The following is a 21,337-nucleotide window of genomic DNA, read 5'->3' on the forward strand; positions in this document are numbered from 1 at the left end:
AAAGCATGCTGAAGAACTACAATGCCTGCACAAAATACCACTGAAATCCAAGTCTGGTGGTCCTAAGAGCAGGAAGGACAACCTAAAGCTGATGGGGTAGTCCATAGAGAGACTGCTGACAGTTAACCCAGAGATTTGTACAGTGCCTAAAACAGGCCAGGATAGAAAGGTGGCAAAAAGACACCCTACAGCTTCATCATCCTCTTCCTCTCCCCCCCAGTGTGCTGAATCTCTAGTCTAAAAGACAACACAGAACCTCATTCACACTGTTTCAGCATCCTATATTCTTAAATCTCTCTTTCCTGAAATCTGCAGATTGTCTGTTCCTGTTCTTTTTAACCCTTTAGTTCTTTGAAACGTATTAGATTCCTTTTTATTGTCTGACCTAATGAGAAGGCAAGTTCCTTTAGTGAAATGACCTTAACCAGAACTATGCTTGTATAATGCTACATGTATCTATGGAAACACAGAAGTGAAAAAAGTATTTTAAAATATTATGCACTGGGGAAGGACTTGAATTGCAAAGTACACATCTGGAACCAGATCCGAACACTCAAAGTCTAAAGATGTTTGTGACACAGATTACATATTAAGCCAATTTCTAACATAAATATATGTAAATTGAAGAGTTAGTTAGTAAGGTTGTACAAGGAACACTAACATTTAAATTAGCTTTCAAACCAGTTTGCTGTCCCTCTATCTGCTGTAACTTTCATAAGGAAAAATATTTAGAGACAATTATGATACTTTGGATGTAAAAATGTCTTCCCTTCCTCCAAAGCTAAAGGCGATATGTTTATCCAAGACATTAAAAAATGAGTTACTGCAGCCGTAAGTGTGGGGAAGAGTGCTGCAAGACTGGCAGACATAGACTATACTGTAAACATAAAGTAAAACTATATATGTACTGGCATCAGCAGATTTAACATAAAACAACATTCACACATGGAGATTCAACATTTTCATATATAGCACAAAAGACAGAATCACAGGACTGGAATCTTAGAATCATAGGACTGGAAGGGAACAAGGATCATCTTCCGACATACGGGGGAAGGAGATTTGGCATATTTGCTTTCTCAGTTCTTAAAAGCTTACCAGGTTTACCAGCACATCCACGCAACTGGGGCTGCAAAAGTATCTGTAGCATGGCCGGGTTATTTAAACTTTTCATAATCTGGACTGCGTTTGGCTCTGGAAGCAATCCTTTCCTATTGTTTCTCATCTCAAAAGAGCAGAGATGGAGAAATGTTAGAACCAGGGTGAAACAAAAGCATATTCTATATAGCATCTCAAGCATTCTCCGCATGCAAGAATGTCCTTAGTAAAAAGAATGCATTTAGATCCCTGTGCAGATTTATTTCTTAGAACACCATGTTGTCACAGAGAATAGAAGATCCCTGCAGGATAACTGTCTGCAAATACATCTAATTAATTACTTTCTAGTGCAGTGGTTCTCAGCTTTTTTAGACTCAATGCACTCGTTCATAACTTTTGTGAACTGAATGCCATCCCATTTCAAAAACTATTTGTTACAGTTGTTACTGTTACCTCCTTGCAGAGGGGGCAGGGAAGTGGGGGAAAGGGAACAGCCAGGCAGGTACAAGCCCGAACCTGCACCTCCTCACACACCTCAAAGGATTTTGCAGTACCCCCGTTGAGAATCACTGTTTTAGATGTAATGAACAGTATGTTCCAGAGTATCTTTTACACAAAACGATGGCAGGTTTTCCTCAGAGAAAATATTTTTCCACAAAACTAGAAATTTTAGCTAGTAAAGGAGGTGATGAAATATACATTATTAAGACTTATTCTGTAAGAACACAAACACACCTCTTCTATAGAGTTGTGGGGTAGAGCTCTACAGAAAAGCAGAGTCATGTATTCAAAGCTATCCAAAGCAATAAGAATACTGTGCTACTACTTTCATGACAGCTTCAAACAACTCACCTTCACTTCCAATTTTCTAAGCAATGATTTGATATGACATGCAGGATATACAAGCTTCTTCTACATCAGGCATGAAATTAGCCATCCTACGACCTTAAAATGTATTTTTAAATCACATAAATACGTATTTTAAACCAAATCACAGCTCTAAAAAGTACGCCTTCTCAATTTGGCTTATTTTAAAACTGAAATAGTTTCCCTCACTGGGCGCATCCAGATGAGTATGGATGTTTAGTTCTCTGGGGACAAGCAGCAGCAGCACACCTTGCATTGCAGTTAGATGTTCCCAGGGAACACCTGTACCATGTGTGCTTTGGTGTGTGGCAAGATACCCCAGGGGCAGTTGAGGAGGCTGGGGCCAGCAGCCTTGCCTGGGGGCCTCCTGGGGCTGCAGCTGTAGTCATCCTGCCAGGCAGAGCCTGGGCAGCAGCTGCAGTACGGCTCCAGGCAGCCCGGCTCCACTTTTCACCTGTGTGTACTGCCTAAGCATATGCTACTCTGTTTTTTTTGATCCTTGGATATCCAGGGGTCAAAAATACCCGAAGGGGGAAAAAAAATTAGAGCAGCGCATCCATTGGCAGCAGGCACTTCCAACGCGGAGAATGACTGACTGTGCAGTAGTGGTACTACAGACATGTTTGCAGCACCACGTCCGCAGAGCCACACTCGTCTGGATGTACCCACAGATGCTAAACTTACTAGAATTTGATTGTTACATGTGTTGTATGGCCAAATTTTACTCTTCATCCTTGCATTATACAGCCTTGTTTTGACAGGGAGAAGGCAGATTTGGCACTGGGTAACTAATATGCTCTGGCCAATCTGAACATAAAACTAAGTCACTTCTGCAGTGTTGCTACAGCATAACACTTGTAACTCAACTTGAGCAGATCAAGTTATAAGCTCAGCTCTTGGTTGAAGAAAAGTTAAAGAAATGATTCTTTTCACAGACAAACGAAAAACATTTTGATAAAGACAGTACTTCCCAAAGCTATTTTACAGAGTCTCTTTTTAATGTAGAGGTATGTTTTAAGTGTTAACATTTCAATGAGGCCAATAGTTTCCTCATTTAAAAAGATTTTCACTTGATTGAATAATCACCTTCTTGCCAGATATACGAAGTATGTATGAACTTTTGTCACAGAGGTCTCATTAATTCACATATATGTCTGTCTGTCTGTGTGCAGGCACATGTGTGTGTGTGTATAATATTAATGTATAATATACATTTAAAATTTTGAATTGTTTTCTCTTTGAAAACGGAAAGGTTACTTACCATCCTTTGGGCTGCAATAAGTGCTGCTAGTGTGCTTCGCCCTGGTGCCCCAGGAGCACAGTATGAAACCTGGGCTCTCTTTCCTTTGATAATCATACCATCTGTGGCTTCTCGCACTTTCTCCGTCTGCTCTGAAGTCTCATACTCAATTACTGCAAAGCCACCAATATAACTGTCTTCATTCTGAGCAAACTGAAATGGCATTTCACAATATGCTTAATAAAGCACACACTTTCAGCAGCTGCTTTAAAATATTTTCACCCTCCCCCTGGCACTGAGCATTAATTACCTGTGCAAAATATTTAACATTCCTATGATTAACTAATTTGCAATGCCTACCCCAATTATAACATTTCTTCCCATGTATGCTAAATGTAATATGCAAATACACTATTATATTATATTTAGCGTATGTGCTGTGCTGCATCTACTCAAATTACCACTGCCTTTATATCTAATCTCATGGAAAGCCTAAGCTATAAAATTTATTCAACAGCTACAAATACAGTTATTTTATAAAGGAGAATGAAATTTTCAAGTATGTAAAGTTTTTGAATACTACTATTTTTACATTCACTTTTATTTTCTATAGTAAGAAAATTATAATTTCTTTGATATTTGGTTTAAACACATTTCTAAGTAGTAGTACTTTCTTTGTAAGGCCACATGAAAAAGGGTAACATCTGGTCCACAGAGTCACTGGATTCAGCCTATAGAACGGGAGGGTTTTGCCTGTGCCCATGCCACCACTGCTGCTTCCCCTGGTCCCTTGCATCCTTGCTGTGACAGATGCAGCTTCAGCTTGTAGGCAAGGGGTAAGCAAAACACAATCCACAGATTGAATCTGGACCACCAAGCGATTCCATTCAATCTATGGTGGGTCCCTCGGCCTCATCTGACCCACACACAGGGGACAGCCCAAGCCATGGTGCACGTGGCCATCCTGCCACCCCAGGCGTGGACATGCTGCCTGGCACAGCCCGCCCTATCCCTAAACATAGCTCTTGAGAACTGAGAGCTTTAGTCTGCAGGGCCAGGAGATGGTGGGTGGTAGAGCAGGGGAGGCACGGCAGCTGGACTCAGCTTCCCAGCAGCCCCTGCTGCCACTTGGGACCAGGAACATGCCCTGCCACCTCTGCCAGACTGAAGCACTGCTGCCTAGACACCCCAGACCCACAACCACCCCACACCCACTGCCAGGGGCACTGGATGGAGCAGGCAGGTAGGGTCTCAATAGAGACCAGCCTGGGACCCCAGTGAGCAGGACACACTCTGCTGGGCAGATGCAATGGGGCCACAGGTGGGTGGCAAGGGGACAGTGGGCAGGGCTGGGGCCAGGATCTTGGGGTGGTGACAGCACAGGGCCAGGGCCAGGGCCTGGGACAGAGCCATGATCTACTCCCCTCAGGTCCCTGCCCACAGAACCAATATCCATTGCAGGAAAGTGTGGGGAGCAGTTCATGGCTCTGCTCCAGGCCCTGGCTCCATGCTGTCACCACCCTACAATCACCTGTCCCACTCCCTTCCTGCCCTTGACCCCATCCCATCCACCCAACTGAGTGAGTCCTGCCCACAGGGGTCTAGGCTGGTCTTGATGGAGACTCTGCCTGCTCAGTCCAGCTAGGATAAACTGGAATCTCCCTGGGCCCCTTCCTTCCCCGCTGCCCCTCAACTTAGCATAATCAGCTATGACAGGGGCCGGGGCTGGGTCAGCCTTGCCCTTACCCCCTGACCTCAAGGGTGCAGCAAAACTCCTTGAGTGGCCCTCCAGCCCAAATAACTGCCCACCCCAATTCTAGGCAGTGGGAAGCTGAGCTGCATCTGGTAAGTGGGGGAGGAGGTGAAAGGGGCTAGGTAGGCGCACACATGCACATGGCCAGGAATATACACCCAGGCAGCAATGGAGAGCAGCTCCTCCAGTTGCCTGCAGGTAAATTGGATGATGGGGGTAGATCAAGGCCCCACAGCAAGGGAGGGAGTGGGACAGAGGCTCAGGCTGGGGGCGCTGCCCAGCTAGGGTGGTGCATGAGGCCCAGGGCTGGGGTGGGGAGCAGGACAGAACCAGGAGTGGTTCATGCTGGGGGGTGAGGGGGAGCTGGTTCCCTGCTGCTACACGCACCCTTGGGGAAGGAGGAATGAGGGAGCATGTGCCCCCCAGATTTGTGCATGGGATGAAGGCGGATGCAGGCTGCCTGCTGTGGGCTCAGGGCCCTCTGCCCTCCCCTGGGAGCCCCGCGCTGGTTGCCCCACCATGGCAAGGTGCCCCCTGCCCACACGGCAGCAGTGGGGGTGGCAGCATGGTGTTGAGTCCCTTGCTGCTGCTGCTGCTAGGCAAGCAGGGGGCGCCTGGCCATGGCAGCATGGCCAGTGTGAACCTCCCATGGGAATGACAGCAAGGTGGGGAGCCCCAAGCCTGCACTGGGCAGCCCTCATCCACCCCCAACCCCCCCAAGGATTCTGCTCAGCTCTGCTCCAGCTGTGCCACCAGGGGCAAGGGAGGTGGGCATCATCTTAGCCCCCCCAGCAAAAATTAAAGTCACCGCCGCCTATGCTTTATACACAATGTTTTATGGTAGAGTCACTAACTTCTTGTTAAACAAGAAAGTTAAAATATGGACCGTATCTTTTAAGCAGTAGTGTCAATTCCTAACGTAAAGAGAAGTGATATAGAATCATTGTTCAACATGATGTAGAGAAAAGACAGCGTTCTTTCAATCTGACTGGAAAGTCAACTAATTTTCAATTACTGTATTTAGTTCTTTAAGTAATAAGGGTTATAATAGTAATTTTCTTACAGCTTCTTCAGTAGTTGCAGGGGGTTAAAATCACTAATGTCAAATCTAGCAGTTGGAAATAACCTCCAGCTTTTGGAAGGGAAGAGGGCTGAGGAAATAGGAGAGCTTGTCTAAACTGTGTTTTATCTATATAATGTTGCTGCACTGCTACAAACCCCTGGTTAAGATATGACAGACTTTTATAAAGAACTAGCAAACTGCCCATCATGAATGACTGGTGGGGATGGGGGGTAGGTGGGTAGGGATAGAGTGCTGCCACCCAATGCCCTGCAGTACTGGCACTCTGCCTGTGGCCCCATGCATCCCCCACCCACGTCCCCCTCAACTCCAGCCTCATGCACCCTCCCCCACCCCCTCAGTTCAGCCCCATGTGCCCCACCATCCCCTGCCACTCCACCCTACGCCGCTGGCAGCTTCCAGGCACAGGGCAGGAGGGGGGCTTGCATGTGGTGGCGGCTGCCGACACCCGGCGGCAGGTAACATCCCCTGCTTCCTCTCTCCCTGCTGCCTGCCCCTCTCTGCTGGCTGTTTTTGGGGCCGAGCAGAGAGGAAGTAGAGGGGTGGGGGGGAGGTGTGGCGGCAGCAGGGGGCGCTGGCCCCAGAAACCCACCTTCCCCTTCCTGCTCCCCTCCCTCCCTTTCTCTCCTCTTCCCCATCACCACCCCCTCCCTGCTAGCTGTTGTTGGTGGGCGGGAGGGGCGGCGCAGCAGCTCCCTTGCTCCCTCTGTCCATAACATTCCAGGCCCTTGCAGCCAATAGGCATGCGTCCTCTCGGTGGCATGTGTGCAGTTGGCCCAGAGCGCTATGGACAGACAGACAGACAAAGGCTTTAGATGGCTGCACTTCTATAACAAATTGCACTACTACAGCTTCGCTCAGTTAGAAATCCAGATAAACATGACACCTTCAACCTGCAAAGCTGCAGCCACCATGATCTGTGTGAAGTTAAGGTGGGGGGGAAAATCACTAAAACCCAAATGGAGACTTCCTACTGAAAACCTAAGAGCTGAAGTAAGAAAAGGTTTAGTAGTTGCCTCATTCTCCATAACTGAAGCAAGGAGTGTGGGAGACAAACATTTTCACAAGTCATATGCAGGGAATGGGGGCATTTTAGAAAGTGTCTATAAATATTTGGATGCAGCTCTTCCTTAAAGAAAAGTCTATATTTCTGGTACAGAAGGAGGGAACAAGGGAGGAAGAATAGTATATAGTATAAGGAAGAGTAAAGTTACAGATTGAGGGAAATAAATACATCAAAAGGAATAAAATTCTTAAGCAAAATCCTCAAGCTAAAACATTTTTACAAGATGAAGAGTTAGTACCAAAGGCAATCTGTTAATGAATAGTAATACCTGACTATATTTAGGAAACCATAATAAAAACAATAACCCATTTTCTATAATGAGTTCTTCTCAGTCACAGTTCAGAACCAACATTTCCATCCTTCTCCTCCTCAAACTGTTATGGGTGTTTAACATAATAAATCTTGGACCTCTCTTGAAATCTTGTCCTCTTTTGGCTTACATAACATTGCTTCTCCTTCTACAACTTGTCACTGCTTTAGTAAGATTGTCCCCATCCCTGCTTCTGACTTTTTTCACAGGGCTCTGTCCCTAGGCCCCATTTCTTCTCCTTGGATATCTTTGCTCTGGGTGATCTCATCCATAGTCATTAATTCAATTGGCATCACCATGGTGAAAACTCTTTAGATCTACCACTCTGCTCACACGTCTCCTTTTGTCCAAGCCCATATCCCAGAATGTCCTCTGACATCTATCATTTGGGCTAAGCACACACTGGGCGCCTCTACACATGCCCCTATGGAGCCTTTGTTACCTCACCATCATTTAGTACTTCCTTTTGGTGCAGTAATAGGCTGCACTGTGCGCGGTTATTTTTACTTGCTACATGACCGTAGCAACACGCTATAATGAAGCAGCGCATTGCTACAGCAATGTAGCTGCATCATAGTTTGTGACCACTGACGCTAAATTGCCTTAATGTACTGCTAATGTGATGCAACATCACATATTGACAACACCACTGTCAAAATGCCCAAGCCTGAATTGATTCAATCTTTGCAGGGTAGTCTAAGCTGCAGAGATTGAACAGATAAGAGAGTGAACACACATTTACTTTTGATTCTGGTAATGCAGCCACATGCCTGCAGTAGCCCAGACCAGAAGCTGGGGCAGGGGAAAGGGAGGTACTAGAGCATGTTATCCTTGCTTGGCTGGAACACACAGCTTAAGCCAAGTCTAGTCCACTTACCCAGCAAAGCATCCTGGGATGATGGGGAACTGTGAGCTAACTTGAATCTGGAGGGGATCTGGGATAGGACAGGAGTTCAATAAACCAATTTAACCTAAATCAGTTAAGTTTGATATTATATCCATCCAGGGTATCTTAAACCCGTTTCGACCATTTTGAAAGCAGTTTATGTGCACTGAACTTCTGTTGCGTTAGACACTTGAACCAGTTTCCAATCACTTATACCGGTTTATGTTTAATTTCTGTTTCTAACCTTGAAGCTCACCATGTCTAGAACTACATTCTTAATCTCCCCGCTAGCAGCCCCCACCACTTCTTTTCTTAATTACTATGGACAACTCCACCATCCTGCTTGGCACTCAGGTCAGTAAGCAAGGGATCTTCTTTGACTTAGATCCTGTTCCAAGTCCAGACATCCAAGCTATGTCTAAATCTTGCAGATGTGTTTCAGCACAGAATCTCTAAATACTGTATTTCCTCAAATACAAGTTTTTTTCTTGTACATGCAGCCATGTATGACTTAAAAATACTTTGCCCATATTGGTCAAACATTCTGCTACCACAAGGATAGATTAGTGTAATCCCCTGGAAAAGATATATGGTAGTGCCCAATGAATGCGGTCCCCCTCAGCACCGGCTCTTTTGAAGTCATGCTGAGCCACTACAATCTATATATTTCGACTTCCTCTTCATTCCCACAGCTGAGCTGCACTTTTCTTTCCCATTTCCAATTATTCCTGTTTCTTCACCAGTCTTAAATATCCGGCAAACATCACCAAACAGTTTACCCAGACTCCATCTGTTGCCCCTGTCTAAGCCTGTCACATATGGTTAGGGTGGCCCTGCCTCCATGAGGTAAAGCCAAACCAGGCTGCCTGGTGCCTTATCTGCATATAAATTTTTGGACCATCTCAAACCTTATGACAAGAACACCCAGTTCCAGTCATGAGTGGGGGCTAATTAGCACATGGATGTGGGGGTGTATCTGGAGTACACACACATAGGGTGCATCCAGACAAGCGGGAAGTACATTTCCCCAGGGACAAACAGCAGTGGCACAATGGCATGCCCGTGCATGCATGCTCTGGGGCATGACAAATTGCCCCAGCGGGGTAGGAGAGGCTGGGGTCAGCAACTCACCTGAGGTCCTAGGGGCCTCCCAGGGCTGCAGCAGCAGCAATCCAGGTGTGTGGAGCCTGGCTGGCAGCTGCAGTGTGGCTCTGGCTGGTCAGGCTCTGGTTTCAGATGGTGCACACTGTATCCACGTGTGCTGCCCTGCTTTCTTCTGCCACCGATTTTTTAGATACTGGGATTTCCCATTATCTAATTTTGCTGCCACATTGCAAATATGCAACTTGGCAAATGGAACCATGAGCATTGCACATGTTTCGTGGAGCCTCAAAAGGCTTTGAGGCACTGCAAACAGCACATTCCCGCTCACCCGGATGCAATCATACTGAGAACTGCTAAGCTGTCGGGTCACCATGGCTTGAAATGCTGTTGACTGCTGGGTCCCAGCCCAGTTTGTAATATATATATTAGGTATATATATAGGTAAACTGCATCAATTCTGGGTGAACTAAGTCTATGCGTATTATGTTCAAGTTACTACAGCTATGCTTATTTTGAGGTCAGTGCTTTAAAATTTACTCCTCTTTTCCATATGCTCAGGGAGAGCAGGGTCTGCAAGTAAGGAAGGGGACGGTGGGGCTGCGTGGGGAAGAAGATGGGGAGAGGCAGAAGGGAATGGGGCTTCCTGACCCCCTAGATTTATTTTCCCCGCTGTAGCAGTGGGAGGGGGACAAATTCAAGGCAAGCCTCCAATAAATAGATTCTATACCTGGAAAATTGTAATACATTTATAAATTTCCCGTACGTAAAATCTAATCATTGGGGGGGCATCTTATAATCAGAGTCATCCTAAATTCAAGTAAATATGGTATTATTATCCACACAGGTAAAATTGTCCTTCTAGCTGCCATTGATCTTGCATCTCAGTTACTGCCACATCCTTTTCTGGGGCCTTGACAAATGCAACCTAGGCCCACGCAGTTCAATTCAGAATGCTGCTGCAAAGATCGTGCTCCTAGCCTGTCCTTTTGACCACATTCCTCATCTCTATTCATCCTTGTACTAGCCCCCTCCGCTGTCTCAACAAACAATCTACTTATTTTTACTTTTAAGGCTAGTCATGGCTCATTTTCAGATGATTTACCAATGGTGTAAATGCCCTCCTCCAATTAATCCTCTGTCTCATACGTGTTTGATTCTCAAACAAGCACCTTTGTGCTTTTCCCTTACACTGTCTTCACGCACTAAAGTTGCTCGCCAAAGGCATCACAAAACTTATATATTACAGCCCTTTAAAACTCTTCTTAAAACTGTCCCTTTTCATTAAGCCTATAAAAAACCTTGTCAAAAAAAGCCTAGGACTTAATATACATGACAGGGCTGCTCCATTCTTAGCTATAGTCTCTGTATCCTAGCCTTCTAGGTGTGAAGGCTACTCTGCCGGAAGAATACTTTCTGCCGCTAGACTTACACCAGCTTCCCTGAATGGCAGAAGCTTGGTTGGTAGACGTTGTCTTCTGTCAGGACAGCTGCATCCACACCTTGGGTTTTGCTGGCATAGTTATGTCAGCCAACTGGTGTGATTTTATTATTCACCATGCAACTAGCATACCTCACTAACAGACCTTTCTATGGCATAAGGCAGAGGTGGGCAAAATGTGGCCCGCGGGCCAGATACAGCCTGCCAGGCCATTCTATCCAGCCCACGGAGCCCCTAAAACATTTGGAAAATTAATATTTTTCTGCCCCTGGCTGCCTGTCATGAGGCCCTTGATGGCTTGCCAAAACTCAGTAAGCAGCCCTCTGCCCGAAATAATTGCCCACCCCGGCCTAAGTTGTGGGAGTGCTGAGACGACTGCTTATCATGTTTAGCCAGTGTTTTCTTGCTGCTTCTTTGTACTTTTATCTGCTTGTATCTTGACTTTAACTGAGATTGTAAGCTCCTTGGAAAAGGACCGTCTTTAGTTCTGTTCTATGCCTATATCAAGCGGGATCCTGATCCATCTAGAGCTTGCAGGTACTACAATAATGCAATAAATAACAAATGTTATTAGTCTGTAATGATACATATTTATGAGAGACAGAGAGAAGACCTGAAGGTGTTAAAAAAGGTTTTCTTGGAATGGCTGCATTACTTCCAATAACAAAGCACTCTAATATTTTATGCTGAATATTTTATGGGCAATATTGACTGGCTCTGCCACCTGCTGCATGAGTATCATCAGCATATGTGATATCACACATCACCTGTCTCATGATGCGGTCCACAGTTAAAGGTGGAAAATGTATGAACTTATCAACAACCTCAAACTGCACATTCAACATGGTTTTATGGAAAATAGGCCCTGTCAGAAACTCCTGATTTTATTATTTGAAATGACAAGCCAGGCTAGGTTGGGATACTCTAAAAGTAGCTTTTCTTTCATATTCTAGTCTAGGGATTAGAGACCTATGGGCCCAGGAAAGCTTGACATAACAAGTTAGGTTTTGTGCTCTCATACCTTATAAATCAGGACAGGGTGGGAAGCCTTTATACCAATAGAAAGCAACAACTTATATGTCCTTTCCAACAGAAACAACACTTATTTCTAGTTAGTGCTGGCGTTGGAAACTATTAGCCTTTAAGGCTACAACTTTACAAATCAAAGAAAATTACTTGAGATTTTTTTAAGGTTTCTAAAATACTTTTCTTTAAGTCCTGTGCCATTATATTTAAGGTACCAACACAATCTAGCTTTATAGATCAAATAATAAAAATGAAATTAAAATCTATCTAAGAAGCTCTGTAAAATATTTCTGAAATCTTTTTCTGTGAAATACACAGGAAGAGAACACATTATAAACCTTATATTTACACTTAACTGGGATGGCCTCCTATATGGTAAACCTATGTCAATGAAACATTAGTATTGCTCCATACATTACTACATCATATGTATATACATCATAATGTATATAATCAGTCAAATTAAAAGTAAAACAATGGAGTAGAAAAAATATGCAAATCCAAGACTAAAAACATCTCCATATGCATCTTTTGAAAGCTATCAATTCATATATACATACCTGGCAGAACACAGGTTTATATTTCAGTGAGAAAGCTTGCATCAGTTCCTCTGAATCAGCATAGTCTTTAGGGAGTTTATCAACACAAAGGCACTTAGAATGAAGAAGATCCATGGTCAACTGATTAACATCCATCCACTGCGCAAAGAGGGTGTTTTCATCTAACTGTTTTCCCAGAAGTTCCAGTCTAGCCTTTGCAGCAGAGTCCTTTTTCATGTATTCCACAAACCCGTAACCCTTTGAATGGCCAGTAACTTCATTATAGACCAGAAAACATCTCTCGACATTGCCATATGTACGCACCAGTTCATCAAATTCTTGTAACGTAAATGAGGTGGGCAAATTGGTAATGCAAAGCAAAGCATCTGTTGGTTGCAGCTGCACTGATATTTCTTTACCACGAAGACAGTGTTGGTGAAATTTCTGAATTGCATTTTGGGCCTGTTCTCCATTTAGCAGAGTAACAAAAGCTGTAAAAGAGCAAAACAAGTTATAGAACCTGTTCTAGTTCAGCTACAGTACACCCCCCCTCCCCCCCCATGAGCCACGGAAAAAAGGGACCATAAGATGTATATTTATAATACAAAGCTAATAATACCATAAAGAGACTTTTTAAAATTTGGCATTTTAAAATCTGGCAATGGAACATTATCATCTGTGCCTAATTGGATCAAGGATAACATTTTTCAGATATATTATAATCATTAATAGTATACATCATAATATTATGTATCATATATATTATTATTACCATTCCTCCATGCTGCCCCTGAATAAGAATAGGAATATTTTACTTCTGGTAAAGAAATAATAGTAACATTTTTGTTGAGCCTCAGTCATGGGCCATTTATAAAGCTCAAGCTTTGAAATAAAAACTCACTGAAACTTCAGATATTTGTTAAAGATGATGCACCCGAGTCATCATGATTCCCTGTTCTAATACCTTAGAAATCAAGTATTTAGAAGAGAATCCACCACACAGAAATCACAAGGTAATATACATCTCTTAACCTTATTAAAAGTATACATTCACACTTGTCTCCTTGCCATTATACACACTTACAATCTAGTCCTTCTCTGCAATACAAATCAGCCATGACAATAAGGAATACAACATGGGAAACGCAATAATTCCAGTGAAGTTTTCCATTTATTAGGACTGTGGGTTGGTCATTCACACATAATAGAAAGACAGAGCAAACAGAAACAAACTTTACTTCAGGATGCATCCCCAACATTTATAAAGAAAGCCTGAATGGACTGACTTCACAAGGAGATCAGTCAAATTCTGCTCCGCACACTGACAGCACAACAAAAATATAAAAACCCTGACTATGTTTAGCAAAGAGATAGATGTGGAAATGCCAGGAAAATGTGTCTGTTACTCTTACTAACAAAAGAAGTATTATTGGCAACCTTTCAAAATGCTTGCACTGCTGCTGAACAAAGCAGGAAATTCAGCTGTTTTTATAATATACGTAACTGGGTACAAGCTCGTGATAACTGAATGTTGCTCCTATTAAGGCTGTAGAGGCTACGATGCAAGAGGTACTGTGCTGTTCCCTCCAACCTTCAGCACTCACAAATGGCTGGAAGGAGATCCTCTAGAGAAATCTGGCCCTAGAACTTATCAAAATCTTTTAAAATGAATTCCTATCACAGCCATACAGCAGTCACAACCATCCTAAAACAGTTGCAACTGGCTCAGTAGCTGATGTAGCCTAAGGTACATTACTCCTTTGGTAGTCAAGAAAGGTCAGTTTGTAAGTATTTTCTATTTCAGGTTAGACTTAATGACCATTATGACAGAAATGGACATTTTACTCTTCTAGAAAGGATCTTGTTTGAGGCTTTGTGAACTCTAACAAATGCTTTGCTGATACCTGCAAAGATAGCTAATCCTGCCTTGTGTACAGAAGCTTATTCATTTTGGCAGAGACAAGAACCAGACGTTGCATTTGTCCCAGAAGGGAAAAGTCCCAGGACTGACATGTACACGCATCATCCTTCCAATCAGGGTTCAGCGAGCAACTGAATGCACTGCCATTTTTCTGCCACCAATTCAATGAAGTAATCCTATTCAGAATCACTTCACAATATCCAGAGAAAACTGTTAGCACTTCTTATCCTTTCATAAGGTTTGTCTTGGGACAACAGGAATAAGCATCTGAACAACTGCAGTTTGTCCCAGGATAAAATGGTTTTGCTTGGGACAAATGTGACATCTGTTTGTAATCAGATTCAAAGGGCGAGGGCAAATATTCTAAAGATTTTAAAACGGCTGCAAAAAAATGTGGAGCTATATACTTGAAAGTACCATTTAAAATATGGAAAATCCTCCAAACTGTAGCAATTACCATTAGAACCACTGCTTGGATTCCACAAAGTGGCCAACATTAAAATGCAGGGCAAAGTAAAAATTGTCTTTTTGGTAGACTACTTAATGAGGAGGAAAAGGGGATGGCTTTATATCAGCACGGTCTAAAATGACACCTCGTTATAACACATGATACCATGCATACCTGTTTACCCAAGCTTTTAACCACCAGCCTCCCAGCTAATTGCTCTTGATGGAAATATTTGTAACACATAAGTTTTCCACAGTGCACTTAATCGAAACCACCCATACAACAAGATGCACTCTTAGATCTGTTGCAGGTACAAATGAATGATCGAAGTGTAGGTGCCTACATGTTTCTGGAAGCTTTCCTCTACTTAGAGTAAAACATCCATGAACAAAAAGTGGAGAACTTATATAAGTGCGATTCTACATGACTGGATCTACATTTTAAATATGATAATATCTTGCATACTATTCGGTATTTGAATTTTTATGTGAATTTAAAATAAATCACGACATCTCATAGTACTACTTAGAACAGAGGACAAACTGTAAATATAAGGCTAAGTGACAGACAGTTGCAAAAACAGCAATATTCATTTTAATACAGTTGTATGAGACCAAAACCTGAAAACTGATGGTCATGTTTTATCATACAACCAAATTTGATGCTATAGGGTCTTGTTACACTTGCACTGTGGGCACAGACAGAAGTGACAATTTTCACCTGATCTGGCCCCTGAAAGGACTCTACCATGCATGGTTGCAAATTACTTTAAAAGGGCCTGATCCTGCAAAAATCTGAGGGTTCAGATGAAGATGTTTCAAAACATAGCATCTTCGGCAATTTGCATCTGCCTGTGTCCCAGCATCTGAGCTGTTTTCAGAATGGGAGGAGGGAAAGGGAGTGGAGGGAGTTCAATCTGGGTCTTTTTTTTAGCCCCCGCTGGAGGGTGGGGTGGGTGGATTGGAGTCCCCCCTCCACCTTCCTGTTGCTCCTGTTGCCCCTCGACCTTGAGGGGCTTCAATCCACCCACCCCAACCCACCCTCCAGTGCCGGCTGGGGAATCCCTAGAACAAACTCCCTCTGCTCCCCTTCCCCCCTCCCATTCTGAAAACAGTGCGGGGCTGGGAGGCAGGAGGGGGTGTTGCTAAGGAAAAAAGTCTGCAGGCTCAAAGTCAGCAGCTGGATTCCCTTCCCCCCTGGAGCCAGCAGTGAACTTCTGTTTGGTCTGGGGATTATTGTAACTCAGAACACCTGCTACAAAACATTATTAGCGGCATAGGCATATCACTGCCCCCCTAACAATCATATTACCCTCCCTGACTGATGTCTTGTTTTTCAAAACTGGAAATATGGTAACTGTACCTGGAGGACTGAAAGGTAAGAATTGCCCCCACTGGGCGCCATTCCTGGCTCCCCACTAACCCTCAGGGCTCCTCTCTGGCACCCTCTCATCCCCACCTACTTATAGCTGCCCGGCTATCTGTCCCAACAGGCAGGGAAGGGTTAACCTGCCTACCCAGAAGAGGAGGGGACAGGTGGAGTGTTTACACTAAGGTGGCTATAGCTAAGTGCAACAGGAGCCGGGTAGCATGGTTCAGGGATAATCTTGCCCTGGACTGGTATAACTTTAAGGACATAACAAGCGCTTAAAACTAGTTTCAGGTGTTACTGTACTGACAATCCAGATGTTAAGAGCTCCAAGAGCTGCCCAAAAATACCGTGTCACAAGGCTCTTAGCTGCTCAGAAATGAGAACTGAGATTTCTTTTTCCACTGTCTGGAATCATCACTTACACAAGAAAAGGTCAAGCAAAAAAAATACATTAAGTAGTATTTGATATGCTGCAGTTTAAAATACCATATTTACTAAAATCTAAGTTCACCATGAATTTAAGATTTCCCCCAGATAATTAGACTCTGTATGCATTTGTTATAATTTTCCAGCTATAGAATTTAATTATTGCAAGGTTGCCTTAAATTCATCCCCCACCCCCCACTATAGCAGGGAAAGAAGTGTGGGGGGGGGGTCAGGTGGTCCCTTTGCCCTCTGCCTCCCCACTACTTCCCCCTGCAGCCTTCCTCCCCACCTCCACCATCGGCACCCTTCCACCCCCAGATCCCCACAGGCTCTGCCCCTCCCCCCAGAAGCTGCAGACGGCAAGTGGAATGGGGGGCAGGAAGTTGCTGTGGGTCTGACTCTGGCCCTGATCTGGGCTCAGGGCCAGTCAGAGCCGCAGCAACTGCCTACCTTGCCCAACCTCCCTCCACTTTGTATATGAATCTAAGATAAGGGGCTTTTACTCCATGCTGACTGAGGGGAACTTAGATTTGAGTAAACATGGTAGTAGGTAATTCACTTCCATAAATCATATATCCTATTACAATTACTTACAAAATATTTTTCATGGTATTTTTGGCATCACACTCTCTCCTAATTAATGACTGTACTGTGGATGGAGGTACGTTCGTTGTCTGACACACCATAACTTATTTTCCCCTCAATCTATCGTATTTCAATTGAATCCTTTCCTGAAATTCAACTCCAGGAAGCTCCTGTTGCATGATTACTGTTTAAAACAGAAAGCGTCTTTAACTGCAGATTATCTATTAATCATCTGTTTCTACTAACAACAGTGCACAAGCAAAAGCGAAAATGAATAGTAACCTAACACTTTTCAGAAGTGAAAAATGTTAACATTTTCTTTAGTGTGTGAATAATCAGAGGTTGCAACAGTCTAAAATCTACAGGAGGATTTATAAATAAAATATAAACATGGAGCATATTTAAACTAGCTGTGACGGTCTCATATCAGTTTATAAAGCAAACAGGAAGAACGGAGCATACTTTTATCAACAGAAATTGTCATATCTAAAATCTTAGTCTTGTTCTCCTGTGAGGAGGTATCTTGCAAACAATTAGCTAGCATACTTGAGAACATGTACAATACAGCTGATGTTACAAGTTGTATTAATTCACAAGATTTGATATCTAGATAGGATATCAAAGAAAGAAGCTGAGGGTTCTGAAATAGCCACAAAACACACATTGGCAAGATAAATTATTGTGCCACCCAGTAGGGCTATGCGAAGCTTTGGTAGCCAATTCGATTCGGAGGAGATTTGGCCTGATTCAGCGGCCAAATCTCCAAATCCGAATTGAATTGGGAGACCAATTAAAAGCTCTGAATCTAATTGGAAGCTTCCGAATCAATTCAGAAAAGATTCGGCCGGATTTGGAGATTTAGCCATAGACTAAACAGGCAGCAGTCCTTGAAGACGCTGGATACAGCTGTCTCCAGCTGGTAAGTCTGTTGTGGTGGGCAGAGGGGGGAGGGAAGGGGGGTGGGGGGGGGGCAGGTCAATGCCCCCACAGCGAGGGAGGGATTGGGGCTGGGACCGGGGGGTATGGGACTCGGGGAGGGAGGCTTCCACCATTGCACACCATTCAGTGCCGCCGGTCCGGGAGGTCATGGGAGCGGGCGTGTGCCCCTGGACCTGCGTGAGGTGGGCTGGACTGGGCTGTGCTCCGGGAGCCTAGCCCCAGCCACATACCGGAGAGCAGCCCTGGCTCCACCCACCCTGCAGAGGGCAGTGGAGGGGGGACTATGGGAGGGCTGCAGCCACCCTAAATCTTCCCTTAGCCCCTATCACTGGACCAGGCCCAATCTGGGTGCACGTGCCCGCCCCCATGCCCTGCTGCTGCTCACCCAGCCAGGGTGAAGCCATGGCTTGTCTTGGATGTGAGGAGAGGCTGGGCAAGTGGCAGGAGGGCAAAGCCACCTCTCCCAGAGCCTTCTGCTGCCTGTCCAGAGCACAGCCTGGCCCAGCATGCCCCACACATATTCAGGGGCACATGCCTACTCCCATGCCCTCCTGGACTGGTGGGGTATGGTGGCATGCAGTGGTGGGAGGCACCCTTCCCAAGTCCTGCACCCAGGGCTGTCTCTGGGGGGGTGTGAATCCAGGTGACCACCCGAGGCCCTGCACTTTGGAGGCCCCACAGACAGTCCTGTACAGGCCCTGCTGTGGCCACCATGCACCACTGCTGCCAGCTCCGACCACTCACCACCCCTGCCCCCCAGATTCTGCACAGGCTGACATGGGCCCAACACACCCCTAGGGATGGCTCTGCCTGCGCCCTAGCTAGGCAGCTTGTCCGAGCCCCAATCCCTCCCTTGCTGTGGGGGCGTTGATCAGCCCCGCACCCACGCTCCTTCCCTTCCACCCACCTCAACAGACTTACCAGGTTGAGGCAGCTGTGTCCAACGTCCTCGAAGACTGCTGTCTGTTTAGTCTATGGCCCAATCTCTGAATTGGTGCCAAATCTTTGAATCCGATTTGGCCAAATTGAATCAGGACAGTGATTCGAATCACCAAGTCAAATCACTGTCCCTCCAAATCAGCCGAATCCAAAGCGAATACTTGCCGCTTCGCACAGGCCTACCACCCAGTATTTATGATTTATCTTCAGATTTTCACAAATAAATTAATTGGTAATAGAGGAATGCTTGCAGAGAAGATACAACAAAAGAAGTTAAGAGTCTGTGCAAATGTTTAAACATTATTCACGTGTTTTAGTTCCCTGGATAATTTTTGTGATCTGATTATACAAACAAGTTAAAATTGGCATAGAAAATTATGTGATTTAAAATGGAAAGACAAATCCTGAAGAATGCTCAAAGATAAGGTGAAAATATTCTTTTTATTCAGAGAAAGAGAGACGTTGAAGGACAGAATGTATAATTTGAATAAATCTATAGCTCAAAAGAGCTCCATTCATTTAATTAAACTGATTAAATTACATTAATTTGACTAACTGGGATTTTTTCCAATACAAATATTTTAGATTGTAGTAAATTATGTCAACTTTGAATTTTTGGATTACATTATTTTCATGTATTTACTTGCTTGGAAACAAGTAAACATTAATACCTATGAAACCACTGCTTGATCCTGCAAGCCAGTCACTGAACCCAGAAAAATAATTTATAGTATATGAAACCTGAACTGGACAGTTAACTGGTTCAGAAAGGGCTTCATCAATTTTTTAAGGAGCTCTTAGGATTCTGTGTCACTTCTGTGGAGTCTTTAAATGAAAGTTTACGTGCTTTTTGAAACCAAAATTAAAGCAATTTATTTTCAACAGAACAAAACAAATTGGATTGATGATAAGTGAGCTTCAAGAGCCAACATGTTCAGAGATGTCAGATAAGATATACAAAAGCCCATATGAATGGCAAATTGAAATTTATACGTGCAAGACAGGGCATAAAATTATACATTTAAACAGCCTATTTGCATTTGCAAAGATGATTCATAAGTGCAAATACAAGTTTTTATGGGCATGTTTATCTTTGAAAATATCTATTGCTGAAGCACTGATATATTTTTTCTGGGGGAGAACTAAAAGCATTCAACTGATTTTTACATGCAAAGATTACTGCATGTATATAGCTCTTTTGCTGTAATAGATATCTTAGATATGTTCATGATATTATATATCTTTAAAAAATGCCAAATTATCCTTTCAATATGGCTTAAGGAGCAAGAGAAGAGACAATAGCCATTTCTGTAACACAGAAAAGTCAGGATCTCCTGCTCAGCAAATGAAGAAATCAGTATCAGTCATCTGTTCTACTTCAACAGGGAGCTCCTTAGTACAAAAAGTGGCAAAGGTTGGCACGTGTTAAGTGCATATAACCTATTTGAAAATGTAAGTTGCCTTCTTTTGCTTTTGAAAACCAGAGATGATTTCTTTCCTTTCAATTACATATTTCTGGGTTCTTGTATCCCATACAAAAATGGAGATAATCTACCCTTCCACAAGATGGAAATAGGAGTGAGAGCTGCCACATCATTGCCTTGGTGAGGGTCTGGTTGCCCTTCTTCCATTGCAACTTTAGTAAAAAAGTCAGTCAAAAATCAGCAGTTAAAACTAATTATAATATCCAGTAGTAAAGGTCTAAAACAAAATCTTTTTTTTAATTGGCAGAATCTAATTGGTAATTCTGGACTGGCAGATATGGATATCGAAGAACTAAATTAAATAGAAAAATATCCTTATCCTATATGAACTTCAACAAGCAAGATTTCAAAATGGTACCAGAAAAATAAACACACAGAAACAATCAAGGCTATTGACAAATGGCAGACTTCAAAACCTTTCTCCAAACTTCAGAAACCACAAGCATGGCTCAGCATTAACATGGAAGTCATCTGGACATTAGTGCACAAACCAACCAAATTTCCTAACAAAGCAACCAGACACACCACTCCCTTTTCAAGATGCATGAGGATGTGGCAAGCTCAAAACAATAAGACCTTGTGCTAGAAATGATCATTCAGATTGTGAAAGATGAAGAATTTATAGGCTGTGGACAGAAATTACACATAAGCCAGTATAAGTGATCAGAAACCATTTCAAACTGTAACACAACAGAGGTTCAGTGCACATAAACTGCTTTCAAAAATAAACCTGAATGAATGTAGTATCAAACTTAACAGATTTATATTAAATCAGTTTATTGAACTTCTGCCCCAGATCCCCTCCAGATTCAAGTT

General features: G+C 43.6%; 1 protein-coding gene across 1 annotated transcript in view; it reads right to left on the reverse strand.

Moving 5' to 3' along the window:
- Positions 1 to 21,337, reverse strand: part of RAVER2 (ribonucleoprotein, PTB binding 2) — a 69,551-nt gene that overhangs the window by 24,209 nt on the left and 24,005 nt on the right. Inside the window, exons 4-6 of the mRNA XM_025212534.1 lie at positions 12,430 to 12,899; positions 3,227 to 3,418; positions 1,099 to 1,225 (exon numbers count right to left, since the gene is read on the reverse strand). Coding sequence (XP_025068319.1) covers positions 1,099 to 1,225; positions 3,227 to 3,418; positions 12,430 to 12,899 — 789 coding nt within the window. The remainder of the gene's footprint in view (positions 1 to 1,098; positions 1,226 to 3,226; positions 3,419 to 12,429; positions 12,900 to 21,337) is intronic.

The sequence above is a fragment of the Alligator sinensis genome, unplaced genomic scaffold (genome assembly GCF_000455745.1).
Source record: "Alligator sinensis unplaced genomic scaffold, ASM45574v1 scaffold982_1, whole genome shotgun sequence".
Classification (NCBI taxonomy): Eukaryota; Metazoa; Chordata; order Crocodylia; family Alligatoridae; genus Alligator; species Alligator sinensis.